Source organism: Pungitius pungitius, chromosome 6 (genome assembly GCF_949316345.1).
Source record: "Pungitius pungitius chromosome 6, fPunPun2.1, whole genome shotgun sequence".
NCBI lineage: Eukaryota > Metazoa > Chordata > Actinopteri > Perciformes > Gasterosteidae > Pungitius > Pungitius pungitius.
In genome coordinates, this window is record NC_084905.1 from 520,486 (window position 1) to 544,514 (window position 24,029).

Below are 24,029 nucleotides of genomic sequence, written 5' to 3' on the forward strand. Positions count from 1 at the left end.
TAGGTAGTTTACATGGCAGAACCGAATGGCATCATTCTGAATGATTTGCTTATCAATTTGAATCTCTTTTCATGAATTAACAAACGGATATCATGATTGTACCTTGGTGCATGAGTCAGATTACTTTTGATCAGATGGTTTCAAGCGATGACCTCCATGAATGAAGGCCACAGAGTAATCGGTAGTGGATACAGTGACCATGTGTAAACCTTTTGTGTTCTTTTCAAATGCCACCCCAATATAAAAAAAAAACAAAAGCTAACTGTTTACGTGTTGGATACTGGTTAACCTGATCACTCGTTCTAGAGTATAGAATATACGGCCTCATTATATTTAGATCACATTTGAACGATAATGATAATAACGTCTGTCTAACCATTGTTCTATACATTACAAGAACATCTGGTTTACATTTTTATGACAAGAAGGAATCTCTGGAGGGATGATCAACATGAATCTCTAATCTATCTAATTGATTAGTGCATTGTGGGCATTTATCTCAGCACAAAACAAAAAAACGTTTTTTATCGTAACAACTGCGGGGTCTGAACAGGCGGCAATGTTTTCTTATGTTAAACATGAACAAGATTGCATTTACATAGCAAATGTGACACTCTACTGTTAGTGTGAACTGTAGGGAAATAACATCAAAAAGACAAAACAAAAGTGTGTTTGATCTGATGATCACTATCTCAACGGTGACAGTCACTGATACAACTCTCTTTTACGATTCTTAATTAGGCGTTGCTTATTTTCACACAGTCCATGTTTGGAAAGACCCAAGCAGCTTCTCGTGGGATGGATCTGTTTTTGCTTCTTCAGCTTTCCCATATGAGCTTCAAATCCAGATTACCACATGTCAGCCAAGCAGGCCCAGAGGATCTGGGGGAAAGGTTGACTGTTGTTTCAGTTGATCAAAAGGTGTTCCTCCCACCATGTGTTTCACTCAGAGTGACACCAAATGCTATTGTTTAGCTTTACTTTGATAAAAGTCATGTTCTTTAAACATTTTGTTGATGAATTTATATCTTTACCTAATTCTATAGTCCTTAGGTCGGCAAATACAAGTAAAAGACGTTCCTGTGGCGTGAATGATCTCAATAGAGCAATAGTAAAATGTAACAATACTAGAAAATGTAATGCAAATGTAACATCTGTAGATTTTAAACAGTTAGTTGGATGAAAAAAAGCTACATTTCTTATTCTAATTATCTGCTACTTCTGTCAGACCTTGTTGTACTACAGGTAACTGAATTATTTGACTAATACTTTACCAAATACAGAATGCAGAGCGTTTTTAGCGAGGGTATCTTTTGGCTATTCTTTAACTTGGACTTCAATGTTCAGAGACGCTTCAGTTTTGCGAAACACAAACATCACCGTGAAACTCTTGAACGCGACACGAGGGGGTCTCCCCTCATCTGATTGGTCGGTTCAGGGACAGCTGGCCGTGACGCTGCGGGGCAGCAACAGCAGCAGCAGATGTGTCCGCTGGCTATTGTTGTTGTCTTTGTTTTATTCCGCTGTGATCGCCGCAGCTCGCGAAGCGGGTTCCGGGTCCAGTTCTGGGTGTGAGCCAAGCCCGCGCGTGCGGTTCACCGTCGAGATGTCGTCGGCCGAACACGGAACCATCAGTCAGCTCAATAAGTTTGAGAAACTGTCGTGGAGGCCCCTCAGCCGCGACCCAGGTGAGTAAACTAAACGCACCGCTCCTCGGAACAAGCGACGCCAGCCCCCGGTACCAGCTACAACAAGCTAACCGAGAAACAGCGGTCCTTCTGGGCACCGTTAGTCCTCGTTTATTCCGTCTCTGTGTCAGTGAGTGAGCTAAGGTTAGGGCTAGCTCACGAGGCTACGGAAGCTTCTTTTCTACGTGTGAACTCCACAAATGTGTGCCTAACGTTTGCTTAACAAGTTATCAATACGTTAAATATAACGTTTTCAATTTGAGACAAAAACTGTCAATATTGACACTATTAAAAACATGCAATACGAATGGTACCTTCTAGTTCTGATGATAGACAACAGACTCATCCTTAAGAGGTCGTGTGATCAGTGACATACAGGTACAATAACTCTACACGTTTCTGTCTCTTTCTTGTCACGTGTGTGATTGCTGATTGACAGGCTCCAAGAAGCGGGCCCGGTGGCTCCAGGCTCGGCGCATCTTTTCCCCTTCCTGCCCCAACCTGCGGATCCCCAACAGGTTTCTGAGAGAAGGTGCTGAGACTATGAAAAAGAAGATAAGCTGTCTGTGTGACGGAGTGATCCTGTTTAATACGTACTGTGTGCTCTAGCTGTCGAATTGTGTGCTTCCCTTTTACTTCTAGTCATTTGGTGTTAACTTGTCTTATATTGATGCTTTGTGATGTCCTATGCTTACATCATCCCACCTACATTGCCGACTGTCCCATTGGGTCTGTCTCAAACCTGCTCGTCCCACAGGACATTGCGTGCCCCCGGCCCGAAGCGGACACCGCTGTGTAGCAGACAGCACTAACCTCTATGTCTTTGGAGGCTACAACCCAGATTTTGAGGAGGCAGGCGGGTCAGAGAATGAAGACTACCCTCTTTTCAGGGAACTTTGGCGATTTCATTTTGCCACGGCCACCTGGCAACAAGTCCGGCCGGAGGGTTACATGCCCACAGAGCTGGCCTCCATGTCAGGTAAGGATTGGCGTCCCCTGCACGAAACCACGCGTTGTCCTTATGGAGCCATATGCGGGTACCCTGTTGAGTTTATGCATGGTCTTTGTCTATTTAATTGGCTCACTTTTTTGTGTGTTATTGCATCAACTTTTATTCACCCTCATGTAAGTGGCATTTGCATCTTAATACACGTCCATGCTGGTTGAACATTGGAAACAAACCGCACAAGGACCAATTCATCAAAACACTGCATCTTTGGTGTCAGTAGTGGTCAAAAGTCTTCGGTCGACTTTTAATGCCGTATTTTGTAAGCTGCAACTGGGAGTGAGTGATTGTATCAGTAGGTCTATTTTAACCCACCTTTGTAAAGGTTCTAAGCAATCTGTGAATTCAGGAATGAGGAAACATTTATTACCATAATATGTCAGTGGACAACCAGACAGCATAGTGCATCAATGCATATGATAAAATATAATGCTGTGTGTTGGAATATAAGGCTGTGGGTTAGTTTACAAATAAAGGAATAAAAGTGAGAAGTTAAAAATTAAGTGTACCAGCGAACAGAAAGTGACAAGTGCATGTGGCGTGTGAAGGGAGGTCTTGTTCCTGATGGACCTCAGCGTCCTGCTGGATGGAAGGGGCACAAACAGGTTTTGTCCGGGGTGAGAGGGGTTGGTAACAATCTTTCTAGCTCACTGGAAGCAAACAAGTCCTGGAGAGAAGGCAGATTGCATCCGATCACCTCTCTACAGAGCGGATGACACGCTGCAGCCTGCCCTTGTCTTTGGCTGTGGCTCCAGCGTACCACACGGTGGAGGATGATGGAGCAGAGGATAGATGTGATGAAGGCGGGGTAGAAATGCACCATCGTGGTCATTGGCAGGTTGAATTTCTTCAGGAAGAACAGCCTTTGCAGAGCCTTCTTGGTGATGGAACTGATGTTCGACTCTCACTTGAGGTCCTGGGTGATGATGGAGCCCAGGAAACGGAAGGACTCCAAAGTGGTGATGGGGGAAGGTGGAGCTGCTTCAACCATCTCTGCTGTCTTCAGACTGTTGATCTCCAGGTTGTTTTGGCCGCACCACGTCACCATATGGTCAGATTCCCCCCTGTAGGTGGACTCATCCCCACCAGAGATCAGTCCAATGAGGGTGGTGTCATTGGCAAACCAGGACCTTGACTGTCTGGTGACTGGAGTTGCAGTTGTTTGTGTACAGGGAGAAGAGCTCTGGGTGAACCGGTGCTGATGGAGCAATAGGCTGAGACATGTGTCCCGAGCCTCACATGCTGCTTCCTGTCAGACACGAAGTCTATGATCCACTTTCACGTGCACGTGCTGTAATAAATATAGAACTGTAATACAGAAATGTCTGGTTGTCATGCATCTCTCCCTTTTAGCTGTTTTCCATGGCAACAACTTGCTTGTATTTGGTGGCACTGGGATTCCGTTTGGTGAAAACAATGGGAATGACGTCCATGTTTGCAATGTTCAGTACAAGAGATGGAACCTGCTCAACTGCAGAGGGAAGAAACCCAACAAGGTCTACGGACAGGTAACAGTGTTAGTCTCCACGTCGCTGGTTTAGCAGTCATAAAATCTTATTCTCTGTCTTCTTACATTCAAACGTATTTGGACGGAATTTGTAGCTCTTTTTTCCACCAAACAACATCTACAAGTGTTGTCCCCTTGCAGGCCATGGTCATCATTAATGGCTACCTCTACGTGTTTGGCGGGACAACAGGCTACCTTTACAGTACCGACCTGCACAGGCTGGACCTGACCACTAGAGAGTGGACCCAGCTCAAACCCAACAATGCACCGTCAGATCTACCAGAGGAAAGGTGAGACAGCAAGCAGTATGCAAATATAGGGAATTGGGTTTGAAAAAAATCATGTTGACAATATATTTTTTCTAGGCCCCTTTTTCTGTTTTTAAAAATAGAGAATTCACCAGTTTGGAAAATAAATTGATGATAAAGTGTTTTGCACAGAGAGAGAGAGAGAGAGCAAGGAAAAAAGTGTTTAATACACCTGAAAGGATGAGAAGTTAAGCATGTTTTTAAAAATGTGTTGCAGCCCTTTCAATATGGCTAATTTAGTTATTAGTTTAGTGATTCATATTGGTAATACTTTAATTTTGTGTTGACTTTTGCTGTCCATGTGGACAAAAGTGTTTCCAGTGTTTTCGAGCAACAGAATTCCTTGAAATAACCAATTTTCTTGCAGATGGTCTTGCTCAATTATGAACATTCTATAGAAGCATACGTCTTGATTTGAGAAGTTTTATATTTGGTTAAAGTTGCTCACAGTAACTGAACAGAAGGGACGAAGAATAATGCACAATTTTACAGGTACAGACACGAACTAGCGCATGATGGACAGAGAATATACATTTTTGGAGGTGGGACTTCCTGGACATCATACCCACTGGATAAGGTGAGAGAAGCAGGCAGATAGTTTGATAATAGTGTGTTGCCATTTAATACTTATTACTTAAAGTATACCATTTGTCTTCATCAGATTCATGCATATAACTTGGAGACAAATTACTGGGAGGAAATGGTCACCAAACCCCACGAAAGAATAGGTTAGTGATCCATTTCTTTGCTTTTTTTTTATAGACTGCACATTGAATTTACTTTGTCATTATCATGACAGGATTTCCTGCTGCTCGCCGTTGCCACAGCTGTGTGCAGGTCAAAGACGGTAAGGACCATTTAACTCAGCATCTTCAGCATCTGAAATGCTTTTACTTTAACTAGGTCTCGCTCTCTTTCTCCCTCCAGAGGTGTTTATATGTGGGGGTTATAACGGAGAGCTGATCCTCTCTGACCTGTGGAAAATCAACCTGCAGACGTTTCAGTGGACCAAGCTGCCTGCGGCAATGCCAGAACCGGCCTATTTTCACTGTGCTGCAGTCACTCCGGTTAGTACATTTTTTACATCTAACGTGGTCAGCAGATTTCTCTTCTGCATTGTGTGAGACGGATTTTATTTTTAAATGTAGATTTCTATTTTTGTTATTTGTCTATTTTTCCAAGAGTTTTAATTTTACAATCCTATGAACCGCAAATGATAATACTAGTTGTCGTGTTGTCAGTTTTCTTCTGAAGGCACTTTTTTACGTACTGCATTCCACTCAATTCCTGAAACTGAATAACTGAGTCCAAGGCAGTAGATCAGGTTCCACTTTTTTTCTTTTCATTTTCAGATCAGCAGCATTTAAATAGCAATTTTCCAATCAAGCAATTAGGTAAAAAAAAAAAACTACAAACGGAAACATAGATAAGTCCCCAGCAATATACAGCACACGGCACTAACATGATCATGTGTGAACATGCTTTAATTTAACAACTTGAACTTGAATAAACTCCTAAAAAAGTACATTTTGAGATGTAGTTAAAAAAGCCCAACAGCTTAAATGTATCAAACAAAGTGCAAATTAGTAAACCATCCTCCCACAATGGTCAGTACAACCCAATAAATATACAAGGCCCGGTGCAGGACCACGTGATTTAAGGTTCCTTCTCTTACCGGCTGCCTCCTCACACCACGTAGATCTTCCAGGTCTCGTACACGTTGTTTTCAGCGTTTTTCCGCGGCATGTCAAACTCCTCCTTTGCGCTGATTCAACGTGAACTCGTCAGCACCCTTCTTTCTGTTTTCCTCCCGTGCATTTTCCTTATACCCCAGCTCATCCTTGACTTGACATTGGTTGAGCTGAAAAAAGACATTTTTACTTTTTTTTTGGCTAATTGTCTACATAATTAGTCATTAGTTTTGGTTGTAATCTGTGGCCCGGTTTGTGTCCTCTAGGCGGGCTGCATGTATGTGCACGGCGGTGTCGTCAACATGTTCGGGAACAGAAGGTCCGGCTCTTTGTACAAAGTGTGGTTGGTGGTGCCCAGCCTGCTGGAGCTGAGCTGGGAGAACCTGCTGAAAAGGTTCCCTCACTTAGCTCAGCTGTCCACGCTTCAGCTGCTCGGCCTGGGACTGACGCACACGTTGGTCCAGCGGCTGAAATGAACCCAGCACAGAGACAGCAGGAAGTAGCATGTGATGAAACGGCACTAATTCAACAAAAAAAAATCCCTCATGACTAAAAAGAGACCGTCTGATGTCAGATGATTCCAAAAAAAACTGAATGCCTTTTTAACTTTATTTTTATGTAAAAGTGAGTTGTAAAAAAGAAAAGAAAAGTGCAACGTTATTGCAGTTTCTTTGTGTTGGATCAGGTTTTATTTTGCATGAATCCATCAGACGTCAAGCTTCTGTGTGGATCACTTTCTCTCCCTCTGCACTCAATGTTGGATCAACATTATAGTGCTTTCTCGTGGTCATTCATTGATTTTTTAAATGTTTTTTACCATACATGTGTCGTATGAGCAGGGTTAGTTACCAGGCAAAATAAATGTTGTTTCAAACATTGCTGATATTAACCTAAATTTCCATGTAGTTAATTAGACATCAACCAGCTTATCTGAAAAAAGCCACACAGCTGATAAACAATGGGCACGTTATAGCTGTGATATCCAAAAAAGTAAGTCAATTAAAGCGTCTAAGAATGCCGATATTGAACTGTGATCATAAATGTACAGTACAAATGGTAAATCATTTCATCCTGTTGGGCCTCTTTTAAAAACATCTATATGGCATCACTGTGAATCTTCAAGTGCCTCTTTGGTTATTATTCTACATTAAGGAAACATCACATTAAGTTCATCCACCCACCAGTGATTCCAGTGAGCCTTTTTATTTCTACATTTTGGGCTTTTATTCTCTCTGTATATGTAGACTTTCCCCCCCATGGGACATACCTGGTGTTGTTGCTGGATCTTTCTGCTCATGAGTAATAATGCGGTAGATATTTTTTCATTTCATTTTCAATAATTTATACACATTTGTTACTTATTTTATTGCAATTGAAGCAAAAATTAGCTTTTTTTTCTTCATGATTCCATTGTTTAGTACAGTTCATGCCATAACTCCATTTGAACCATTTGTACTGTAACATAAGGAAAGGTCTTTGCTCTGTGCTGTGGTAATACTTCTAAAATAAGTGGTGCAGGATTTTTTAGCGAGTAACAAGGTAGAGTCTTGAGGCGTACTCAGGATGTGAAATACTGTGATCAGACTCATTCTGAAGAGCTCCACAAACATTCACCATGTCCAAGGTAAAAGATTCATGCAAACAGAGATCACATCAATGAAGCATCTTTCTGTGGTTAAATACTGTGGTAACTTAGCAGCTCCTCGTATCCTGTCCCACCATCACTGTAACTGTTGGTATAATACTAAGATAACTCTTCTAAGACAATGCCCATTTTCATATAGAAAACTCAATTACTTCATGTTTGACATGTTAATGCCTTATTTATCTTATGGAGCACATGCTCAGACCTGATGAATGTGCAGCCTTACTTAAGATTGAGGTGTTTGTACTTTTTAATTTGTGAAGTTAATGAAAGTTCAATTATCTCTTGCATGAAAGTATGGTGTGCATGCCACTTTGCATAATCTCTCAGGAGAAAAGCTCAAACGCGATTATGGCTGTAATGTACATTATTCAGACATTTCTGCCTGTAGAATGTACAACAATAAAAACACAGGCAGACAGTTTTTCAAACTGTTGTATTGTCAGATTGTTCTTTTTCTTGCTTAACACAGCCAGCCATGCTGCATTTCCCATAGCGTCACTGTTTTAGATAAAACACTATCTCTTAACAGACGTTAAACTTTCAACAAAATATATTATATCATTACCCCAAACAAAATATCAGTGCAGATGCTTAACATTATATTATTAAACTGCATTGTAAAACTACTTTTTCTTGACCACGTTTTACATCAGTTGGACGCACAGTTCAAACTACATTTGACAGTGGTTAGATATTCATGCAACACCTACCTGAGATTAAAGAAAATGTGAAAAACTGTTTCATTTAGAAACCGGCATGAGAAATAAAATACTTGTAAATATGTCAGGATTCACACACAATCACGTAGCCATGACCCTGCATTAAAAAGTCATATCTACAGTGGAGTTCAATTTGCTTTTTAAGCTTAATAAAACACGTGAGTCGGGCTGAAAAGACTTCAGCAGCCTGGTGGAGATGGAGCAAAGAAATACAAAGCCAGCAGAATAAGGTAGACAACCACCAGAGCCGTACCTGTGTGGGGAGACAACATGTAAAAGATGACCTTTCATCAAACCAACATCCTATATTTGCTGCAGCTGTTGTTAAACAAACCAAAACATACAATAAATATGTGGTAACGTTTTTGGATATTCTGAAATCACCATGGACTGTTGTTGTGGCAACATTTGCAGAACACTTGAGAATCATTGACAGCTCAGCAAAGCCACTCGGATAAATGACTCAACCGGCCTGGTGGAGGAGCAACTTCTGCACACGCGGCGCCCTCTTAGGAGACAGGAGGCTTGCAGTGCGCCATCTTTGATCTCCTTCTTGATGTGTGTTTGCCAAAAGCTAACGGAGCGACCAGAACACACACCCTGCTGCACGGGTTTCTTTAATCAATTTGGAATCAGCCAAGAGATGAGCCTTTCTAGTTTGAAGATGAATGACTTTTGGTTCTATATCTGTAAAGAAAATAAAACGGAAAACTTACCCTGGAAATAATCCGACTTGCCGTCCATGAAGATGTAGTTTACAAGGATCACACTGAAGATACTAGCCCACAGGTGTATGTCACCGAACAACAGCACAAATCCCACATCCTGTTAAAACGGACATGATCACAGAAACTATAAAACAGAAAACAGTGGGTATTTATGAGAATGAATTGATGATCAAACTGAAGGGTGTCTTACATAGCAGGCATTGAATAAGACGAGGATTGGAATCTGCAGCATGCAGACCTGAACAGCAATACAGCTTCCCACCTCCAAGCTGAGAAAAGACAGATCATTAAAAATGTCCCTTTTTGAAATGTGCAGAGTGCCTCCCGAATACGAAAGGATTTACCTGAGACTGATGTTGTTTTGGAGGGCAAACTGAATCCCATTCACAATCTCTGGGATCTCAGGAATCATTGCAAGAACTGTCACGCCAATGAAATACTGGAGAAACAGAGTCAACGTTAGGACCGTCGGAGGAAACAACCACAAGAACCCCGGGTCGCTGCCCTGAGGCATCAGCTCCTGACCTGAGAGATGTTGGGCTGGTTTAGAATTGGCTGGATGTGCTCGGTGGCGAGATCAGCGCAAGCAGACGTGAGCACGGTGGCCATGATGAGGATGAGCAGAGACCTCCACCGGGACCAGTGGACCACAGCGCCAGGCTGGCCCGACACTGCACACTCCGACAGAGAAATCCGTTCATTGTGTTATAGTAGAATAATGCACGACACAATGTTGTGTTAGCCATCACGGATGGTTTGAGGTCGGTTTGTATGAGGTATTTATCCAAAGTTAGTGTGTTACTACAGTAGAAGATGACAATCATCATATCTGTAGTTTGGAGAAAAGTAACAGTATGAAACAACCCCACTTGAAACCAACCAAACCCTCCTTTTAGCTGTGCTGTGCATGAGAGGGAAACTCCTACCCTGTCCCTCTCCAACCTGGATGTCATAAATGTGGGAGTGCGTCTTCAACGTAAATATCAGACCAATGATGTAGGCAGCTGGCAAGAGGGCACACACTGTGTACACCAGGGGCCTGGCAGCAGCATCACACACAACACAGGGAAGCAAAGTAAATAGGGAAGTTGAAAAGATTATATGATGGCATGTTCTACTTTTAGATGGATTTATCTGCATGCAGACAGTTCCATTTTTGCATTTATTACACAAGAATGACAAACTTTAAAAGAGAGGTGTTGTAAAGTCGTTGGTAGCGCATCAGCTCGAGAGACAGTTTTTAAGTCTTCAACTGTCAATTTGAATAATGACACACGGGGACTTAGTGGAAAAGTTAACTCTCGACACCAAATGCACTGACAAGAAGACTTGTTATTTATTACAGTCAGTAATATATATATGTATATGAGTATATAATTTAAAAAAATCAATCTTACTCAACGTGGTTGTGGAACAATGTACCATTGCTCTGTTGGGAGAAATAAATCATATTATGTGCTACACACTGTAAGAAATACACCCAATGTGTGTTATAATGTGTATAAAAGGGGGGCTGACCAGATCGTAGTGGCAGTCGTGGCAGACGAACTGACTGCTGTTTGTGCCGTTTCCTCCGGGCGAGTTGGTGCAAGCATCACACACCAGATTTCCATAAGCTTTGGAGAACAACGTGGGGGCAAACACACCTGCCATTGACAATCGGGGGGGTTAGTCAGTGTAAAAGAGTCTGGTGATACTTTTATGTTTATTTTGATTTCAGTTTTGCAGGGTGCAGCTGATATTTTAGCAGCCAGCATCACCTGGGTGTCAGTTATTCAGTTAGAATTACTTCTCTAATGACCAAGAGCAGACAAAGGACGCATTTATTTACAAAATCTTCAACATTTAACGTCTTGCAGGCACAAGCTAAGCTGTTTTTATTTTACAATTTAACATCAGGTGGAGAAACACGTGACTCAATTATGTTGAATCTGTGACAATGTATTTTAAAAGTGTTAAGATGCAAACACATACAAACACAAGGGACAAAGCAGAAGTAGTTGTGTGATGTGTTGCCTGCAGAGGGAGCAAGTTTCCAAACTGAAGCAGGCACCGCTTTTTTGTTGCTGCGAATATGAAATGAGAGTACCTTTAACTCTCATTTCATTTCATGGCCTGATTTTGTATCTTGTGTAAATACAGTGAGAGCAAATATTTTTTATTTTTGCTTTGAATTCAACGCCTGTGTGTGACTTGGCAGCTGTCGGGCACATTGGTCACATACTTGCCTCCTACGGAGATGAAAAGCAATGCAGAGCTCACTCCTGTGGAGCGACTGTTGAATCGCTGCTCGCTGTGTCTCAACCCTCCGATTATCATGCAGATGCCCTGAGAAAAAGACAAAAAAGGCCCCATTCATACTGCAGTATTTGTGTATTTGAATGTGACTTTTGTTCCCATTGGGAGGTAACTTGGATTGCTGAAATTATACTGTGTTATAAGGGTGTGAACTGTGTTGGGGGGATATTTTTATTTTTTATGATATGGGAAGAAAATATACTTTAAAAAGGCAGACGCACATTAGTATCCCTTCTCTCAATTTACAAATGGAAATAAATCTCATTTAAAGTGTTTTAAGTGGTAAAAGCTGCATGTGTAGGATGGCTCACAGGGATGAAGAGGATGCATCCGAGCAGTGTGCCAGTCAGAGCGGCCTTAACAACCTCCTGCAGACACGGTTTGGCTTCCCGGTGACCTCTGAGTAGGGCTGTGATGTAAAACGTCAACTCCGTGATGGAGCCAAAGGTGGCGTTCACCACGGCACCCACGGCAAAGTTACTCTGGGCTGAAATACTGAAAGACTCCAATGATCGATTGACAGTAACATCAGAAGCTGCTTTGTACGAAATAATGTAACTTTTAACATTTCTGTTACACTAGTTGCATCAGGAAAGGACACATCTAGTGTACAATTTATTGTGTTTCAGTGAACAACTCACCTGGCAATGCCCATTCCAATGTAATACGACAGAGGTATGATGGAGCAGATTGCTATGGCAAACTTGACATTAGAGCTGGCAAATTGGTTTTCTCTGTCTATATATCCAATTACAATGGCAACTATCACTAAAGGGAGAAGGTCTGAGATGAGAGTCAAAGATGATGACAGGTCTTCATTTGACACACACACACACACACACACACACACTCTTCATGTAAACAAAGGTGAAGGATACTGACAGCGAACACGTTGATCCCATCAACAGTGTACTTGTAGTAGTACCAGTTTGCAGCGTGGTAGCAGCACAGCAGGGCTCTGGTTTCATAGACTGGATGCTAAGGGTCAAGTAGATAATAAAGGAGCTGGTACATTAAACCAACACTGAATAATATCTCCAGTGTTTCATGCTAAATCCCTTGCCTTCCTCTCTGAGCAGGTAGAGACGGAGACATCCTCAGGAGCCAAGAGGAGGATAATGCGCAGTGTCCGTGCGTTCATCTTAAAAACTGGGATAGTGAAGACCAGGATCCACGAGAGGAAGCAGGCCAGGAAGTGGATGACCACAAGAGGAGGATATCCCAGCAGCAGCCACGCGTAGGTCGAGAAGCGATGCTGTGTAACAAGGAGAATGATGTCCATGGAGCTAAAATGTATTTTGTGCACATGTTCTATACATCGATTTTCAATTACCCAGTAAGGAGTGTGCAGAGGTCTTCCTGGCGGCTCAGGAATTGGCACCTCTGTGGGTGAAGGCAACAGAATTGGTGAAATATCTTCTGTCCCGTCTATGTTACACGCACAGTCAGGTGCTTGCTCACAACACCTCCTCATGGGATTTCCAACCTGAAAAAACATAACCGGAGGAAAATCATTAAAGCACCAACTTTACAATTCACCCAGTGTAATTGCAATCAATGGGCTTCCTGCTGTAAGTTGTATTTATTTACACTTTTAAGTAATATTTTCAGGACTTGAAAGAATATCCAATTAGAATTCCGATTTTGAAATCCAATCAGATTTGTAGGACAGAAGGAGACATTCATAAATGTAACTACGGCACTTACACTTCAATTAGAAATCCACAAAGTGCAGAGAGATTTGTATTGGTTATTGCTGAAGGCGTTGCTAAAATGAAGCTAGACATCGAGCATATGGATACACATACGGATGCTAGATTGGCTTTGGTTGCATGTGTTTCCTTCCATTTGGCTTAATTATTCATAGAGAGGACAACACTCCCAGCAAAGCCTTTTTTTACAGCAAATATACTGTAAGTAAGCTGATACACACGTTTAGCGTCAAAACTTGGATCCATATTCTACGTGTTGCCTGTCTTTTGCTTTGTTTCGGGGTCATCTAAACCTGTGCATGTTGTAGGTGTCACTGCCAACCGACCAGCTCGAGTCCACAAAGACCGATGAAAAGGTTTTTGTGACCTAAATTGTCAATAATAATGTCATACTGTCCACCGACCCACTGGCCTGATCATACAGGATATTTGATTTCCCTTCTCACCTTTCAGCGGATTTTCCAAAAGGGTCAATAATTCTTGGCCCTGAATAATATGAAGCACATGACGTAATACAGCTCTGAAGCTTTTAAGTGGCTAACAAAAATATGAGAGGATGGAATTGGAGGTTATCTGACCTCATATGAGGTGTTTTAAAAACGTCAAACCTCTGCTGCATGTCAGTATTTTGTGCACTTCAGGACAGTCCAGGTCAAACTGTTCCTGAACCAAGAGGCTTTACATTGGTGTGATGCAAAAGGCTTCATTCAAAGCGCCGCCAGACATTACAATTATAGAGTTAAATGATTTTTGCCTCCATCGCTGGTGGGTTTCAGTTGGGTCACATGTGCTGATATCAAACGGACTCAAATATACAGGGAATGAAAACCTTCATCTTTTCAGTGTCAACTCTAAGCTCAACGATGTCTGTGTAACTACGAGTTGCAGCAAAGTATTGTGTCGCAGACTTGTGGTGTCGCTTTGCAAGACCTGTGGTCTCAGTACTGTGCATCTTCCCCATTTCAGTTAGTACACAATGTAAAAATCAACAGAAAGCAAAGTGTACCTCATGGATTGACTTGCCAAAAGGCCAAAGGAAGTAGCAGGACAACTTCCAGCATAGTTTACCTGAAGAGTGAGGGAAACACTGAATATATGCAAAAATGACCATGACCATCCGTCCTTGTTGGTTGGTTAACCTACCATGCGGTACGCCAGTGATAGTGAGGAACATGAGGAGTCCGATGAATAGATATGCCAGAGAGAGCCACCAACCGAAGAGGAGCACGTACACTATGTTTCCACATGTGATGAGACGACCTGAGAAAATCACAGACATTAGTGAAAGGCTCAAGTTTAATACCAATTTGTTTGAAGGTAATTGGTCAGAAAAAATGCTGATTTATTACAACTTTGATCACATTTTTGTGGCTCTGTTAGGATTTCTCTCTCTGAAGTTAAAGTGCTCATGAAGTAAATTGCGGATAGTAAAACACAATTAAACAGGTTAAACTGAAGAAATTCTAGTCTTAGTTGTGCACATACAGGTTTATTTTTGGTTGTAATGCGCAATCATTTCTCTCTTTGTGCTCGCTTTCGGCTTCACGTGCCTGAACATATTTACACGTTCATCAATCATTTCCCAAGTTAAGACTAATAAGAATTATCCTCCAACACAAACTCAACACACTACTGGAATCCAATAACCTGCACCTGGATGTGGTTTAACGACGTTCAGTTCAGAGTACAGCTCTTTCACAACTTCTGAGCGGACCTCAAACGGACGTGCCGTCACATGGCTCTTCCATTTTCTGAAACCAAACTGACACGGACACCAAATACTGCGTGAGAGGGATGACCCGTCGTGCCAGTTGTGCTCCACTCGAACCCCTTTGGACGCCTCACCCTGTAGTTGTTGACCAGTTTGTTGGCCTCCACTTCGTTCTCCGCTCTGATGGTCCTCTTTCTTTGGATCTCTTCCCAGCTATCGTCACAGGCGCGGTGGTTCGGACCTAAATCGACGAGCAAATAGGTGACAGATAAATGCTTAAGAAACATACTTCTGTTGCTGTTAAGAAAAATCTAAATAGACAAGTACTCACATGTATGTTCGGGCATGCATTTTGTTGTGCACAGTGCAGGACATGTTGACAGCTGTGAAGATAGAGTGTCCATGGGATCTCTGCTCAGCTGGTCGTGGATCTGTTCCGGGTTGTGACTGAGCTTGGGATCACTTTCCGACGGAAGATCTGAAACCAGAAGGGAAAAAACGAATTAAACTAAAAGAAACGTAACAATGTTTTTATGTAGTCGCAAAGTAAGCGGTAAAGATTCTGGTCATCTTGATAATAAAATCATTAAAGGAAACATTTAAGACAAATAAAAAAGAGTGTTTGTACTAAAACTATTGTGTACCACTCAAAAATAATGAGCACACTTTGAGTGGAGGACTCAGGATACGATTAGATCTGGTTTAAGATGCTTTGGGCTCTCACACCATGAACAAGAATAATACCCAAGCCACAAGACTGATGAGTTTAAGACACCTTAAGACTTCTGAATCAAACAAATATTTGTAATGTGGTAATTTAACGACTTGATACCTAATATCTGCACTGCAGTTATGTCATAAAATACACACACACACACAGTGCCTCCAAAATCATTCCTCTCCATAACTCAACCTTTAGGTCACACAGGGACACTTACAATAGTAAATAACCTTGGTCATAAATCTTTCAGTCATTCAAGAACCTTAAAACTGAAAAAGCCCATATCTGTAAAGAGAATCATCCCATCCTCCATAATGCATCACCACACCACATATACTGATAACCTGCCTCTGAACCGATAACCTCAGACAGCCGGACAATATTTAGTTCTGCAGGGAAACCAACCGCCGGCATCATGGAACGAGAAAGAACAATAACCTTTACTTCTCCTTTTTAACTGGTAAACAGTACCGTCACACACTTTTGGGTCTAGTTTTATTTCCTCTTTCTGTTTCTATTTTTGTGTAGTTAAGTGTAGAAAGAGGCTGTTTGTAGGTTTTCACTCATAGTTCTGTCCCTCGCTGTAGAAGACTTGAAGGTTCAGAGTGAATAAATAGTGGAAAGCAGAGGCAGCTATTCACATGGAGGATATTAGGTTTTATAGCATCAACCATGAAAGACCAAGTTTATTTTCTTTCATTGAGTATAACCTAAATAAAGTCAGGCACACATTAAAGAAAATGTGTAATTCCAAAATTGAAATCATTCCAGAGGTTGTTATACAGATTCTGATTTAGATATTTGGTTGGTGTGCAGCAAAAAACAGAATAACAAATAAAACCATCATTTAAATAATCCCATTCATTAGAACAAGACTTTTGATAACCATTTATTATTAATTTCACATGGTGGAACCTTCACTGGTTTAATTTTCTTTTAGCTAATTGTATTATAAATAGGGATGTATTTAAGTGTTAAACCATGAACTTAAATAGCCTCAGTATATCAAAATACAGTTTGACTCATAGCAGCAGGAAACACAAATACATATGAAACGTCCCAAAACATTAAAATGTGCACATTTCGATGTATAAACAGGGTCGTCACTGGCGCGCGCGGGCGCGCGTACCCGCGGCGTGTAATCACCGTGACCGACACGCAGCAGCCTCCTCTCACCCGGGCGCACCGTGTCTGCTCCTTCCTTCTCACGGGGAGATGACGGCAGGCCGAACCAGCCGAACCAGCACAACAGCCCCGCTTGTCATTTTTAAAATGGAGAATATGCACAGCGCCGTCGAGGACACGTTTTGCTCGTTTCAAATAAAGTTTAGTTTTATTTCATATTTGCGCTCAATGTTATGTTAGCCTGAGCCGCTCACCGTGCGTCGGTTCTGCGGGCCTCCGCCTCCGGCTGCTGACGTCTGAGCTGTGTGCGGCCGGCAGAGACATCTCCTGCGGTCAAACTGCTCACCGTTACGGGTAGAAACACTCGGCTCTCATCGCTGCGTACACGCGAAGGGACGCACTCGTTCAGGGTCAGACCGCGTGGAATTGTGGGAATTGTAGTGCCGCCATGGTTTAATCAGGAAACGTTTATTGCCATTGTATGTTGTACATACATGGAAATTGTCTTGGCGGAAGGTGCATGAAGACAGTACAATAAAGAAAACAAATGAGATTAAAAATAGAATAAAATAAAAGTACAATAAAATATAAAATATAAGCTATGGGTTAGTACGCTAAAAACTAAAGCTATGGGTTAGTATGTTAGAGGAGATAAGATAAAATTAGAAATAAAAATAAGGATAAAGTGCACCAGCTAAACAAAGTGACGGGTGACAAGTGAAAGTGACACAGTGATGATGAGCATGGGAGTCAGAGACAATCAGGGGGGGGGGCCGGGCTCTGTTGATGAGCCCGACTGCCGAAGGGAAGAAACTGTTCGTGTGGCGGGACGTCTTAGTCCTGGTGGACCTCAGCCTCCTGCCGGATGGAAGGGGCACAAACAGTTCATGTCCAGGGTGGGAGGGGTCGGCTCTTTAAAACAAGGAACATGAACCAGTGTTTCCTCTGTATTTATCCCGGAATTCCAATGTCGAAGGTGCACATTTTAATGATAATGATTGATTAAAAAAAGAAGCTCGTAAATATGTTCCAGCAGAGGAGACGAAGCCATGCTTCAAGTTTTGTGAATCAACAACTGGGTTTTGTGTTGCTCGCATAGTAACACGCCATCTTCATCTATTTTAAGCTCTCCTGCTGACTATCTTGCAAAGTTGACCTATAAACTTCAGTCAGTTTTTGTCTCTTCTGAATGGGACAGGGAATGTGCTCAAAAGAACAAAAAAACATAAAAACCCTGTGTGGTTAAATGACCCCACTACATAACAACTCAAACTGTGGACCCGTCCCAATGTCCCCCTGAACGTTGAATCCTCAGAGACCCAACTGATGTCACCTGGTAAATGGCTGAGTGTGAGAGTCTGAAAAGGCTTTAAATGGTGTAAATAAGTGCTGTCCCACTCATACTTTATAATCACTCTTAACATGTTCCATCTTCTTTCCTCATAAGATGAGAGGTTATTTTAAATAATGATTTTACTATTTTTTGTCAGAATAGCTTGATTGACAAAATTAAAAATTCAAGGAATACATTTGTAAATATTGTCTGATTTCATGCAGGTTCTTTATTTATTTCATCCTTATTGTTTTAAATGTATACATTTCAATAGAACTCTTAACACACATGTGCCCTCCTCATTGTTTACCTTTATTTATTCTCCTTTTTATTCACCTGGAGTAAAATGCATTAGTAGTGTGATGTGTCAGGTCGAAGTGTCCCTGAGGAGGACACCCAACCCCTAATTGTTCCCCAGGCAAAATGTAACGCATGGGTTATAATGCAATGTAAGTCGCTTTGGATAAATGACATGATGTAAATGACATGTAATGTAATCTAATACCACTGCGAACCTCTTGTGGATCGCAGTGGTTTTACAGGTGGGGCTCATGGGGGAATTCAGACTTATTTTATTTCAATAACTTTATTGACAACTTTCCATATTACAAAGTACGCAGACTGCTGTTGCCTCTCTCAAAACATAATACAGATCCAAGCTCAATATTGAAAAAAAATGAAAAGTGTCCTAATCAAGTCTGTTTTGAAAAGATTTGTATTGGTAAGATGGCTCTTTGCAGCCACTAATACTGACAAAACATGTTTTATCAGTATAAGATGGCTCATACACACAAAGTGCATTATTGTTCATAACATATGCAGTGTTTAAAGATGTTTAGTACAGCAACAATAGACTATTTTCTGCCAAATATAGTTATTCTTTGCACTAATAGAACTGTATTTGTTTTAGCAAAATGTTGGACATTTCATGTAGTTTTGTCTGAGGGAGCAATCTGGTTTACTTGAAAGTGATTTCAACTCTTCCATCATTTACAACATTTACAATTACAATTTTGCTGGGGCGTGAACATCTTTCTTCTTCCAAAGTGGGTCGTGAGAGAAACAGATTGAGAACATTGTAAAAAAACATAGACAACATCTAGCAAGGCGAAAGAAGGTAAGGTTTATTGTTGGAGGTCTCTTTTAGTATTAGTTAGTAAAACCCTTTCCTCTGTCTGTAAGTCTGTCTCAGAGCACTCTAAACACTGTTTGGTTGTAGCTGTCAGACAAAAGGCCTCAATACCAAATCAGAGAAGTCCCAGCAAAATAAATATTGGTGACAAATAAAGCTTGAGGTCAGAAAGACCTTTGGAAATGTTTTTGTGACCTAAATAAATACTTTAATGTCAAACTGTTAATCAAACAAGTGGCATGATTGGACAGGATGTTCTACCCCTTTCTCACCCATACAACTGATCTTGTGAAGTTGCCGAAAGGTTTATTCATTTATACCCCTGAATTAAAATAAAAGATATGAATTAATTCACATGAGACGTTTTTTGGTGATTAATAAAAAGGTGGGAAGCTGGATTCTGTAGTTATTTGACCTCAAAGGAGGGGTTTTAAAACATCAAGCCTAGTCAGCATATACAACATTTTACACTTCTATAGAACCGTGGCAAAGCAATATCATCTCAGTAGTGGCACTAGCACTGCTAGTTGGAACAGTGGTAGAAACTCTGTAGAAACTCTGCACTGTAAGATTATCCTGCACATACACAATCATTTACTTATTTTCAATCTCTCCAAGAACCACATGCCCCTTACCTGCAGCAACTACATGAAACACACCAACCGCAGCAGCCACATCCATCACATCCATCACATCCATCACATCCATCACATCCAGCACATCCAGCACATCTAGCGCATCCAGCACATCCATCACATCCATCACATCCATCACATCCAGCACATGCAGCACATGCACCGCTTCAACCACATCAACCACATCGATAGTATTGTCTCAACCGTAATACAAAGCTTCCACAACAAGCTATATAGTTTGGTAACCTTTTTGAAGTTGTATTTGTAAGTTTGTAGCGCTTGCACTGGTTGTTAATAGCTATTGAACTACAGCAGTAACAAAGGCAGTCTGAAACTTTGGTCAAATTGAATGCGTGATTTCGATTTCTCATTTGTTTCATGTCGGGCTATTGTCAACAGTCAATCAAGACGGTTATTTAGTAGTCAGTAACTACGCTAAATGACCCACTCTTGCAACTGACAATTACACTCAAAGCCAAAGTGGAGCACAATATTGACTAGTCACATTATTTTGTTTTTTCATTTATTCTAGTCCAATTTCTAGATTGTTGCACTCTTAAACATTGTATCAAGTTGAGAAAAGCTACTGTTATAACTAATAGCTAGTTATAGCTAACTGATATGCATACTAGCTCACGAATTGGAGAAAATAGATTTTTCTTTTATGACATGACACAATGAGGTGTGCAGAGATTAAACAAAGTACCATGGCATTGATACCAGTGAAATAGTATTGTGCAAAGTTTGAGGTTGGTTAACACACTCGTTCAGCAGGTCACTCAACTGCAATCAGCTGCAAGTCCTTACTGTCATACTTATTTCCACATCTTATTGGAAAATTGCCAATTATTGTAACTAGGTAATATTAGTTATGTAAGCTGTATTTATTAGGTATCATGTAATGTAAACCCCTTCCCAGATTTAAAGATGTATGTTTGGCTGTATTAACATTGAGTGCATGCTGTTCTTGCAGTAGATGAAAGCTCCCCTGTTTAGGAAAATGGTATGTTTGAAATGAGGTGTTCACAATGGCACAAGGGCAAGGTAAACCCATGAACAGCCCGAGTAGCCACCTTTGTTTCAGCTCTAGAGGAACGATCAATGTGTTTGCCATTGTGCATTGCACATACATTTGGTGACAAATAGCTTTTAAGAACACCGAGACCTTTGAAAGAGGTTTTTGTGACCCAAATGTCTCACTTGTTAATAACTACTTTAATGTCATGCAACCCAGTAACCTGATCTAATAGGACACATGGGTCTATTCCTGGCAAGTTTCCAAAAGGCTCATCAAATCCTCCCACTATTAAAAACATGGCATAATACACCCCCGAGGCTTTTGATTGGCTAAAGAAAAAATGGGAAGCTGTAATTGGTGGTAAATTGGCCTCAGAGGAGGAGTTTTTTAAAACCTCCAGGCTACTCACATATAAATGTAGCAGCATATACATCAGTAGTACACTTGGGGATCCAGGTCAAACTACTGTTGAACCATGGCAAAGCGGGCCACCTCTTCTGTGGCACTAGCACTGCTAGGGTGCGTACTGTGGACTGCGGTAAATGCTCATATTCCACCATGGCCACCTGCTGATCCAAAGGGACACCCAAAATGGCCTCCTCCCTTCATCCCAGGGGTTCCTGCACCTCGTCCAGAAAATCCACCACCCTTCATCCCAGGGGTTCCTGCACCTCGTCCAGAAAATCCACCACCCTTCATCCCAGGGGTTCCTGCACCTCGTCCAGAAAATCCACCATCCTGGCCTCCCTTCTACCCAGGGGTTCCTGCACCTCGTCCAGAAAATCCACCATCCTGGCCTCCCTTCATCCCAGGGGTTCCTGCACCTCGTCCAGAAAATCCACCCTCCTGGCCTCCCTTCATCCCAGGGGTTCCTGCACCTCGTCCAGAAAATCCACCCTCCTGGCCTCCCTTCATCCCAGGGGTTCCTGCACCTCCCCAGAACCCAGGGATTCCTCCACAACGTCCAGAAAATCCACCAACCTGGCATCATCCACATCCACAATGGCCCCACCAACACCCAAAATTTGACAATGATCAGCCAGGCCCTAAAATACCACAAAAGCAACAGAACCAACATAACCAACATAACCATCAGAACCCACAAACCCAGATTATCGATCCAAATTTGCCCGTTGTCCAGAACTGTGATGTGTCTACAAACGTCAGAGTCCCATGTGGAGCTCCTGGAATCTCCGCTAGTGGATGTGGAGCCATAAACTGCTGCTTCGACGGCAGCCATTGCTACTATGGAAAAGCAGGTGGGTTTTTTGAAAAGAACGTCATTCACTAGAACGTTATAGTGTGTAAAGGAGGTTTTCTGCATCTTTAACCTGTCAATGCCTGTTTCTGTGCCACCAGTCACCGTTCAGTGCACCAAGGACGGACAGTTCATTGTTGTTGTGGCCAGAGATGCCACTCTGCCGTGGATCGACCTCGACTCAATCTCACTGTTGGGAGATGGGCCAAACTGTAAATATGTGGATTCTAATTCGGCCTTTGTCATCTATAACTTCCCCGTCACCGCTTGTGGCACCGTTGTTAGGGTAAGACCAGTCAAGAAAACTTTAAATGAGGCGTAAACCTTTTTTTAGCCAACAATGACATTTTCTTTTACCTTTTGTAGGAAGAACCTGGTGTTATAATCTATGAGAACAGAATGACCTCCTCATATGAAGTTGGAGTTGGGCCTCTTGGAGTCATTACCAGAGACAGTCACTATCAGTAAGTGATTCTTATTTGAAGTTATTTTGTATGATCTAAACAACAGATCTGACCAAGCAGGGTAATGACTATTTTCTCTCTTCAGATTGCTCTTCCAGGCTCGGTACATCGGTACCGCCGTTGAAACTTTGGTTGTAGAAGTATTACCACCTAAAGACCCTCCTCTTCCAGTTGCCGCTTATGGACCAATCAGAGTAGCCCTGAGGTTGGCCAGTGGAGTGTGCTCTACAAAGGGTTGTAATGAGGGTAAGAGAACGTGTGCCTGGCAGCGTGCTGCTGTGTTCATGGATGTGTGGCATACTTACTGGTCCCTGCTTTCACAGTGGATGCTGCCTATACTTCATTCTATACGGATGCTGACTATCCCGTGACGAAAATACTGAGAGACGCGGTGTACGTGGAGGTTCAACTCCTTGAAAAGACGGATCCCAACCTTGTCCTGACTCTTGGACGTTGTTGGACAACCACAAGCCCCGCCCCTCACACTTTGCCCCAGTGGGACATCCTGGTTGACGGGTAACTTAAATACATATTTAACACTCTCTTATTATTCTTATCTTATTATTTCAACATGTTCAATCATTTCACCAGATTTTACACCTCCGCTCAGGGTGGTTAGTGATAGAGAAATGAATGCTTTGCAATGAGTTATGCTGATGGGTTTTTCTTTTTCATCCAGGTGTCCATACACACATGATCACTACTTGTCCTCACTGGTGCCTGTCACTCCCTCTTCTGTTAGCGGCGTGTACAGTCACTTCAGGCGTTTCTTTTTCAAAATGTTTACCTTCGTCGAGCCCAAATCAAAGAAGGCTACGAGTCAACAGGTGAGGATTTGATCTACTGATGACTCACTGCTGCAACAACATATTTTTGCATTGCTCTGCTTACGTGGTTTTCCTTGTTCAGGTGTACATTCACTGCAGCACGGCTGTGTGCATTGCGAGACCGGGCTCCTCTTGTGAACCGACATGCTACAAAAAGGCAAAGAGAGACGTTGAGGCCGCGGAGCAGGACAGGGCGGAGCCAAAGGTCGTGGTGACCGTTGGACCAGTGGAGATGAGTGTGCAGTAAACAGCACTCTAAACTCAAGAATTTGGCTGAGATTAAATAGAATATTTGAATATGACATAATGTGTATTTTAATAAATGCAAAAATAATACAAAAGTGTGCTGCAGTAAGAATGAAATTGATCCCTAAAAATGTTGTAGACACATATTGTATTAAAAGATATTGGCTTTGATATGTTGTGTATACTTTTCAGAACTTTTCTGCATGGTTCCCCTAGTAATATCTCACTCATGGTTGCTCTAAAGCAAAAACAAC

At 41.9% G+C, this 24,029-nt stretch overlaps 3 protein-coding genes across 4 annotated transcripts; 2 read left to right on the forward strand and 1 right to left on the reverse strand.

Moving 5' to 3' along the window:
* The first annotated feature begins 1,438 nt into the window (after positions 1 to 1,438).
* LOC119195803 (kelch domain-containing protein 10-like) lies at positions 1,439 to 7,175 on the forward strand. The gene is made up of 10 exons (XM_037451070.2): positions 1,439 to 1,688; positions 2,128 to 2,220; positions 2,446 to 2,667; positions 4,048 to 4,202; positions 4,343 to 4,491; positions 5,002 to 5,086; positions 5,171 to 5,237; positions 5,309 to 5,356; positions 5,437 to 5,576; positions 6,467 to 7,175. Exons 1-10 carry the CDS (start codon positions 1,607 to 1,609, stop codon positions 6,674 to 6,676), a joined length of 1,251 nt encoding a protein of 416 aa, XP_037306967.1. The 5' UTR covers positions 1,439 to 1,606; the 3' UTR covers positions 6,677 to 7,175.
* A 1,091-nt stretch (positions 7,176 to 8,266) lies between these two features.
* Positions 8,267 to 17,308, reverse strand: LOC119195800 (uncharacterized). Of its 2 annotated transcripts, XM_037451063.2 has the most exons (20): positions 17,117 to 17,308; positions 15,348 to 15,494; positions 15,151 to 15,257; positions 14,959 to 15,067; positions 14,449 to 14,565; positions 14,312 to 14,373; positions 12,927 to 13,079; positions 12,657 to 12,848; positions 12,472 to 12,571; positions 12,235 to 12,376; positions 11,905 to 12,088; positions 11,524 to 11,623; positions 10,814 to 10,941; positions 10,693 to 10,724; positions 10,222 to 10,334; positions 9,821 to 9,966; positions 9,640 to 9,734; positions 9,486 to 9,564; positions 9,284 to 9,392; positions 8,267 to 8,820 (listed from the first exon to the last, which is right to left on the reverse strand). In XM_037451063.2, the coding sequence occupies exons 1-20, from the start codon at positions 17,184 to 17,186 to the stop codon at positions 8,747 to 8,749; spliced, it is 2,259 nt and encodes a 752-aa protein (XP_037306960.2). In that variant the 5' UTR covers positions 17,187 to 17,308; the 3' UTR covers positions 8,267 to 8,746. The 2 variants fall into 2 exon arrangements, with proteins under 2 accessions (XP_037306960.2, XP_037306962.2); XM_037451065.2 differs by lacking the exon at positions 14,312 to 14,373 and having other exon boundaries at positions 12,927 to 12,976; positions 17,117 to 17,307.
* A 4,091-nt stretch (positions 17,309 to 21,399) lies between these two features.
* On the forward strand, positions 21,400 to 23,946 carry LOC119195801 (zona pellucida sperm-binding protein 4-like). Its single transcript, XM_037451067.2, has 7 exons — positions 21,400 to 22,239; positions 22,340 to 22,524; positions 22,605 to 22,702; positions 22,788 to 22,948; positions 23,026 to 23,218; positions 23,382 to 23,529; positions 23,612 to 23,946. Exons 1-7 carry the CDS (start codon positions 21,456 to 21,458, stop codon positions 23,774 to 23,776), a joined length of 1,734 nt encoding a protein of 577 aa, XP_037306964.2. The 5' UTR covers positions 21,400 to 21,455; the 3' UTR covers positions 23,777 to 23,946.
* Positions 23,947 to 24,029: the final 83 nt, after the last annotated feature.